General features: G+C 51.6%; 1 protein-coding gene across 1 annotated transcript; it reads right to left on the minus strand.

Moving 5' to 3' along the window:
• Positions 1–3,799: 3,799 nt before the first annotated feature.
• On the minus strand, positions 3,800–7,951 carry TP53TG5 (TP53 target 5). Its single transcript, XM_037742977.1, has 5 exons — positions 7,934–7,951; positions 7,393–7,467; positions 7,059–7,189; positions 4,925–5,442; positions 3,800–3,903 (listed from the first exon to the last, which is right to left on the minus strand). Exons 1-5 carry the CDS (start codon positions 7,949–7,951, stop codon positions 3,800–3,802), a joined length of 846 nt encoding a protein of 281 aa, XP_037598905.1.
• Positions 7,952–8,315: the final 364 nt, after the last annotated feature.

Raw genomic sequence — 8,315 nt, forward strand, 5'->3', positions numbered from 1 at the left:
TAGTTTATAACTCTGAAAGGAGGACAGGAAAGGAGAGAGATGTCTGGCTCAGAGGGTACTTCTAACCCCTCACTCTAGGCAGCCCTGTACATATGGGAGTGCCAAATGGGAGCCAAGATGGCAGCCAGCAGACATCAGGGGGTAGAATGGGAAGCTCCAGGACCCTCAACATCCTGGAGGGTACACAGCTCACACAGACTCCCCTGGACAGGAATCCCCTTGGACTCCTTCCTCAGCAACTCCCAGGTCCAAGTAGCTTCCTTCTGCCAGTCCTAGAGGGCAGGCAGTGCACAGGTGTGGAACACCTCCTTGTACTGGCAGCCCGGGGACCACACAGTCTCAGAAGCAGGGCCTCTGGGAACCTAGGGCAGGAGGAATAGGGATAGAATCAAGGTAGAGGAGTACTCCTCTGTGGAGAGATGAAAAACCACTGTCTTAAGGTTTTTTGTTGGAAAGTAATAAAGGGTGGTAGAAACAGCATTGAGGCAGGAGGAAATAGAGGGAGCTGAGGGTTTGAATCCCTGCTCTACCACTACCTGGGCAAGTCACAGTCATAGGGGTGCAATTCTGGAAGGCTTTAGAGAGCTGCAGTGGAGTGGAAAGTCCAGGAGTCCCATTACTAGCTGTAAGATCTTGGGTAAGCTCTGTAATCTCCCCTACCTAGGTTTCCTCATATGTAAAATGAAGGTCATATGATACATACCTCCCTGGATTTTTTTTTTTTTTTTTTCTGGTGGGGCAACACTTAATTCCATAAAATGAAAAAAGTGTTCCTTCCTTGGTTTTATTGTGAAGATGCAATGAAATGTCACATGTAAAGCACTAGCACAGCACCTGGCACGTAGGAAGTGATCCATAATTCTAGGCAATTATTAGGCTACCGCCCCCCTATCCATTTTACAGAAGAAGAGGCACCTTCCTTCTGAGCCTTGTGTTTTCAAATGTTAGTTGGGGGATAGGCTTGCCAGTCCTCTAGGTACCACTACCAAGTATTGAGTTCCTGTCTGCTAGGTACTGCAAAGTGATTTATGTGTCTTCTTACTTAGTCCTATAAGGTAAGCACCACTATTTCCCCCATTTTGCAGACAAAGAGACTGGGGGTAAACTTTTTCCCCACTACAGAGTTGACAAGAAGCTAGGCCTGTCTGCCTCAAAAGCCTCATCCTCTTTTCACCATCCAGTTATGTTTATGTGTGATCCAGACAATTGTGAGAGGGACACTCTTGGGGATCTAGATACTGTATTAGTAAAAGGTTGTGAATATAAACATACATTTGGCTTGTTATTAACAAGCAGCTAGTGCCTTCAAGGTGGGTAGTGAGGTAGCTGCTGATAAGTGAGAAATGGAGCCAGGACTAGCCACAGGGTTTCATTATAATGGCAAAGGCCCGGGTGGGTGGCGTGGGAAAAGGCCAAACATTTGTTCAGTGCCGCACAAACTGGCTTCTCCTACATCAAGCTTGATTTGCTTAAAACCCCCTGAACCAGACATCAGTATCACTATTTAATAAACATGAAATAGGCTCAGAGAGATCATGTGACTTCAGAAAAGTCACTCAATATAAAATCAGATTCAAACACTAATTTTTTCCCAGTTAACTGTTAGGCAGCCATATCTGGGGTGGCATCCTCCCCAAATCGGTGTTACTGGGCCCAGAAGAGGAGCCTTGGATTGAAGTCATTAAACAAAAGGGGAGTGGTAGTGGGGAGATCCCAGTTGTGAAATTGCAGGAGGTGAGTGGCCAAAGGCCTAAGTGCTTGGGCAGGTGATAGAGGTGGAAGGAGTGTACTGCTGGGACTCACTCACTCCCAGGCCTGCACCTTGCTGCCCTGGCCATGCCGGGTCCCTGCCTTCACACACAGCCCTCCCCTCTACTTGGTGGCATTCCCAGTGGGCAACTGGGGCCCAACTCCAGCTCTCTGGAGCAAAGTGGAAGTTGCCAGTCTCACCCAGGCCCACCCCAACGCAGCCTCCACTTGGGGCTCCCTGGGCAGACTCCCATGAAGGCTAGTGCAAGGGGGCTCCCCAGAAAGGGTCGGATTCTCTAGTTGGGAGGGCACTGTCTTGACTGCCTGCTGATAGCGCGCTCAGGACAGAAGTTCACGCAAAGGTTGATGGAATGGAAGAGTGAGTAGATTATTTTCCTTTCTTTTTCTTTTTTTTGAGACAGAGACTTGCTCTGTAGCCCGGGCTGGAGTGCAGTGCCACAATCTTGGCTCACTGCAGCCTCCGCCTCCTGAGTTCAAGGGATTCTCCTGCCTCAGCCGCCTGAGAAGCTGGGACTACAGGCCTAAACCACTATGCCCACCAGGCTAATTTTTGTATTTTTGGTAGAGATGGGGTTTCATCATGTTGACCAGGATGGTCTCAATCTCCTGACCTCGTGATCCACCTAAAGTGCTGAGATTACAGGCATGAGCCACCATGCCTGGCCGTAGATATTATTTTCAAAAGTTGATGGAATTGAAGAAACCCAGCAAGGGAACCGCAGTGGATACTGTTCAGGAAATGCGCTGGAGTGCAAGAGGGGTGGGAAGACCGCTGGAAGTGGAGGTTATTGGGGTGGATGCTGCGTGGGAAGTGGGGGGATGGTGGGGGCGGAGCTAGGCAACGTAGGTGAGCTCCAGGAAGATTGCGCTGGAAAGGGGACCTCGGGAGCGGGCTGCAGGGGTACCCAGCCTTCTTGAGAGGAACCACTATGCGGTGCTAAGCAGTCCCCACGCCGTGGCTCCGTCCAGGCTGGTCCCAGCGGCTTCTGATGCCCAGTCTTGGTGCCCAGTGGAGGGGTGGGGAGGAGCGTGCAAGTGGGCGGGGTAGGGGCGGAGTCCATCCAATCGTTCTCCCTCTCTCCCAAACTGAAGCTCTATCTTCATCGCTGCTCTGACCCCCAACCCTGGAGAGCTCTGCTCCCCTCAGTGGCTCCACTGCTCTCCCGAGGGCGCCCACCCCACTTAGCCTGCTTCCGGGGAATATGGAGGTCTTGGTCCCAAGAAAACTCGGCTCCCTCGGGCTTTCCTCTCCCCACGACGTGGTTAGGGTCCTGACAGAGGATGACCCCGGCCAGATGGAGTCAACCAGGGCTTGAGGTTGAAGCTTTGGATTGAGGGTGGGCCTGCCATGTCACACTGGAGCAGCAGGGATGCAGTACCATCTCCCCCGCCTGACCCAGTGCCTTCTGTGATCTGTGACCAAGGCAGGACACATTTGGAGGTGCAGCTGACGTCCACTTTGACATCCACTTTTTGACACTAGCTGCAATGCAATCAGTTTTTGACCGTCAGTTTTTGACAATCAGGTCGCAGTGCATGCGCATGACCCACAGGGTGCTGGGGCTACTCCACCTGCTTCGCGGCTTCTGAGCAGGCTCGCATTTCGCCTTTTCCCTTTCTTGGGACAATGGAATGGGGAGCAACCAGGAGACCTAGTTTAGAGCCCTTGCTCTTGCCGCTTTCTAGCTGAATGAATCTGGACAAGTTACTTTCTGCCCCACCACCGCGGTTTCCTCTTGTGGGCTCACGGGGCGATTGTGAGGCACCTCATACCCAGGAAGCACAGGAGCTGACTTCATAGAGCGCGCCACTCAGGAGACCAGCTCGCGGAGGTGGGGGAGGGGTGCAGCTCCTTGCTTCTTTGGGTCTAGACTGAGTTTAGGTGCCTCGGGGTAAGGGTGGGGGAAGCCCGAAGCCGTGACACAGGCTCTCTTCCACCTCTACCGAAGGCCTGTTTCCTTCATCCTTCCCAGCCCCAGACAAGCAGGCAGAGTAAGCAGTATTAGTCTTAGGTGCCATATGGAAGATTTTATTTGTAGACTCGTGAATTTCCCCACTCATCCTTCCCCTTCAGCTGATTGTGCGATCTCCACCCTCTATTCGCACCTCTGGCTCCCATCCAGGTCATATCACCTGCCAGCAGAGACCTCGATGTTAGGCGCTAAGGCTGTCCCCAGGGGGCGCTGGTTGTTTGGGGAGCGGCCGCAGGGACAAGGGTTCTGTGGAAGTGGGTTGGAAATGGCTTTGCTAAAAAGGGAAAGCCTTCCTTTAAACTAGATGCAGTGGGCACTCACCCCTTTCCTTTCATGGGATTTTAATTCTCCCACGAAAGGGCTGGAGTATTTCTTCTTGTTTTGCTAAGGAACTTTCTGGTCAAAGTAAGTCTCTCTTTTTTTTAGACAGGGCCTCGCTCTGTTGCCCAGGGTAGAGTGCAGTGGCAGAGTCACAGCTCACTGCAGCCTCGACCTCCTGGGCTCAAGCGATCCTCTGACCTCAGCCTCCCAAGTAGCTGACACTACAAGTGCAAGCCACCACATCGGGCTAATTTTTAAATTTTTTTGTAGAGACTGTGTCTCAGTAGTTGCCCAGGCTGGTCTTGAACTGCTGGCCTCAAGCAGTCTTCCTGCCTTGACCTCCCAAGGTGCTGGGATTACAGGCATGAGCCACCATGCTTAGCATGTTCACAGTAAATCTTATTTGAGGCATGAATAAATCAAACATAAATGGAGAGTTGAATTGGTCGAAGAGGGAATGGGATGCAGCAAAGCCCTATTTGACCACCTCCCTCCTCCCACATTTGGAAATCCTTAAACCAGCTTACTTAGGCCTCTGACTGTGAGATTCAGAGCCACAGCGGTTTCCACCCCTGCTAAGGCCTTCAGGCAATGAGATGGTTCACTTTAGTACCCACAAATCCAGTGCCACTCCTTCCCCAGATCCCCTAGCTGTATCCTGGGAGGCCTCAGCCTAGCCACTAGCCTGCTACATGATGTTGGTCTAAGGCTTCGCCCTCTGGACATGAAGGTGCAGCCTCCCAGCACTGCCAGCCACACACCACTCAAGACTTCAGATCCTGAGCCTTGACTGTGGGGCCCAGCTCTGGGCCTGGCTTGGGGCTTGCATCTCACCTGGCCTGGCAGTGGTGTTGTGACACCCACCTTGTATGGACGCCACATAGGCATTTCAAGTGATGCGGAGCAGAAGCGGGTGCAGCGGCGCTTGACCCAACGCAGGGTGGAGGGTCTGCACATCACCCGGGGTGCCGGGAGGTGGATTCGTGTGGGCAGCCCCTCAAACCAGATCCACTGGTCGGCCACATCCAGCTGCTTCCTATCCCCCATGGGAGTTCTGTGGTGCTGGGGCTTAATGACGATGACTCGGAGGCCCTCAGTGAGTGGTTGCCTCCCCTGGGCTTCAGGGTTCAAGCCTTGGCCCCTCGGTGTCCCTGGAACCTCAGGCTCTACCTGCTTTTCTTTCCATGGCATTGCTGCCAATGACGTTTTTGCCTTGTTCCTCATCCCTGACTGCACCTGGGGCTTCCACTCCTTGTACTCTTTCTTCTTAGAGTCCCCTGTGGACTCTAATCTCTTGGACCTGAGCTCCTTCTTGGAACTCTCGATCTCCTGGAACTCTTCATTATTTTGTTTCGCTTTATTGCAGGCACTGTTTTCCCTGGCAGGGAGAGGAAAGGTAGTCAGCAGAGCAGGACTGAGGCCCTAGTCCTGGCCCCTAGCCTTGCCCCGAGACAGTTGCTATGTAGCCAGCTCAGGGGAGCCTGTTAAAAAAGCTAGAGGGGCTGCCAAGAAACTTCCCTACTGCCCAGAGGCCTTGTGCTGGTGTGAGGGGATGTGATAAGCATTGGCAGAAGGGATGTGAGAGTCTGGGAAGGTGAAGCCATGGCTAGGAGTTAAGGCCCCTAGGAATGGATATTGTCTATATCATCTGCCACTAGATTAGGGTTCTGTCTCTCTGGACTTCAGCTGGGAGGGTGAACAGTTCAGTAGTTTTCCTAAATTGTGCTCCAAGAAGCCTTAGCGTTCTGAGGAGGTGTCTCAATGTCAACCTGAGACCCACTGGGGGCAAGATGAGGGCAGGATACCTCCCCCCTGCCCAGAGCAACACAACTGGGGCTTGGGGACAGATATTTGAACAGGTTTTACTGCTTTAATAAAGTTGGAAAACTGTTCAAGACCAGGCTGGGTGACATGGTGAGACGCTGTCTCCATACAAAAAAAATTTTTTAATTTGGAAAATGATGGGGCTGATCCTTCTAGCTCTGTGTTTCCTGATTGTCCGCAGCTAGAAGCCAAATCAGAAAGAGGAGACCAGAGAGGTGGCCTTGGCAGAAATATTAAATGCTGAGTCTTTCCTAAAGAGTGCCTGTAACAGACTGGGCCCCCTGCAAACCCTCCAGTGGCAACACCATCCTAGCCCACGGTGTGGAGAGACGTGAGGCCTTGGGCTGCAGATAATGGCAATACTGTGATGACAGTAATGGCTTCTGCTGATTGAGCGCCTGCTCTATGCCAGACTCAGGATCCTTACAAAAGTTCTGTGAGGTAGGAGGCAGTGCAGCAGAATGGCTTACAGAGCACAGATTCTGCTTCTGCCCTTACTCCTATGTGATTTGGGCAAGATGTTTACCCTCTCAGAGCCTTTGCTTCCTCATCTGTAAAACTAGGATAATTCTGTCCACCTAACAGGATTGCTGTGAAGAATAAACTAAATGGGAAACTTCTTAAGTGCTTAGCACGGTAGATGGCATTTAGCAGGCACTAATCAATGTTAGCTTTCTTAATATCCTCATGTGACTTATGAGGAAATAGTTTGAACCTGTCTTGGAGGCATGGTAAAAAAATAAAAAGAAATTCATAAAGAAACTGAGCCTCACCAAGACTAATTAATCCTCAGATTTCAGGGGTCAGTCTGCAGGTGACTTTCTGGGTTATGTTGACTTGCAAGGGGAGGAGGAGGAGTGACCTGTCTCAGTGCCCCAGGGTGAAGTGAGGGCCACAATTGGATGACTACAGCCATTATTATGGCCACAGCTCTGACATCAGACAGGAATGGCTTCAAATCCTAGCTCTGCTGCCTATCAGTTGAGTTAACTGAGTGAGGCAAATCATTTCATCTCTCGAACCTCAGCTCTCCAGCAGTAAAATAGAGTTAATAAATACCTCTCTCACAGAGCCGTTGTGAAAATGAGACTGAATTCCTTAGCACAATGCCTATTCCCAGTAAGACGGTATTTGGGTCCATTGTGGGGGCCACGGGTGGCCCATGCTTACCCAGAGGAGATGCGGAGGATCTTTGGAACACTGAGCAGTGAATTCCAACATCTTTTGGCCAGGTTATGCAGTTGTTGAATCCGGCGGTTCGAGCTCTTGAGTAGCTTCAAAAGTGACAAGTTTTTTAACACCTGGCAGGGTCAAGAAACCAGGTAAATAGAAGCTTCAGCTCTCCTGGACAGCCTCCCTCTCTCCTGCCTGCCTCTGGCTCCGCTCAGCCAAGGGCTGGCCTGCTGGCTCCTGTGGGCTGAGTGGCCACTCAGCCTGGCAACCAGGGTAGCACTGCATGAGTATATGAGCTCCCCCAAGCTGGGGCCAAAACGGGGCATCTCACCATTCTCAGACGGTTCCTCTCAATTACTTTGCTCACAGACTGCTCTGTCTTGTCCTGTGGTTTCTCATCTTGCATCTGAGGGACAGAGGGTAAGAGAGAGACATAACCCCAGAAGAATCAGCAAGGCATGGTGCCTCATGCCTGTAATCTCAGCACTTTGGGAGGCTGAGGTGGGTAGATTGTTTGAGGTCAGGAGTTCGAGACCAGCCTGGCCAACATGGTGAAACCTCAGCGCTATTTAAAAAAATACAAAAATTAGCCAGGTGTGGTGGCATATGCCTGTAGTCCCAGCTACTCAGGAGGATAAGGCAGGAGAATCGTTAGAACCCAGGAGATGAAGGCTGTAGTCAGCTAAGATCTTGCCACTGCACTCCAGCCTGGATGTCAGAGTGAGACACTAGAGGAATCCTCCTGAAATCCTCCGTATGCCTCTCCATTTGACTGAGCAGGGTTCAACCAATCCTAGGCTGGGAGTTTTGTCATCTTGGTCTGGGGACAGAACTGGGAGACCATTTTCTTCCCTTCACCCTTCACCCTTCACCTTTCCCTTTTCTCCCATGCTGGAAAGCCCCTGTCCTTGGCATGGTGGACTCTTTGTGAAGGTCCCCTCTAAGGACTCACCCCCCTCCCCAGGGTCTAGTCCCAAGTCTGACCTTGGAAACCCTGCTACTCTTGAGCCTCTTCTTTGCTGATGGACTCATGCTGGGGCTCTGAGACCTCAGAGACGAATGGAGCAAGACCACTGCCAGGCACCTACCCTGCTCCTCTCAGTTCAGCCAGCACTCAGGCTGGGCATCAAATGGTGGTGCTGTCTCTGTACCACCTGTAGCTGTGACATCACTGAAATGTGACAGCAGCAGGGCTGGGTCTCCAAGGAGTGTACATAGCAGAGGTGAGGGGTAGAGGGTGAGAAACAAATACAG

The sequence above is a fragment of the Cebus imitator genome, unplaced genomic scaffold (assembly GCF_001604975.1).
Source record: "Cebus imitator isolate Cc_AM_T3 unplaced genomic scaffold, Cebus_imitator-1.0 Scaffold132, whole genome shotgun sequence".
Taxonomy (NCBI): Eukaryota; Metazoa; Chordata; class Mammalia; order Primates; family Cebidae; genus Cebus; species Cebus imitator.

Excerpts from the sequence above, each read along its gene's own strand:
- TP53TG5 (XM_037742977.1), bottom strand. Across the intron at positions 7,190-7,392 it reads AGAGGAACCGTCTGAGAATG|GTGTTAAAAAACTTGTCACT; the intron begins GTGAGATGCCCC and ends TGACCCTGCCAG. Across the intron at positions 5,443-7,058 it reads ATCCTCCGCATCTCCTCTGG|GGAAAACAGTGCCTGCAATA; the intron begins GTAAGCATGGGC and ends TCTCCCTGCCAG.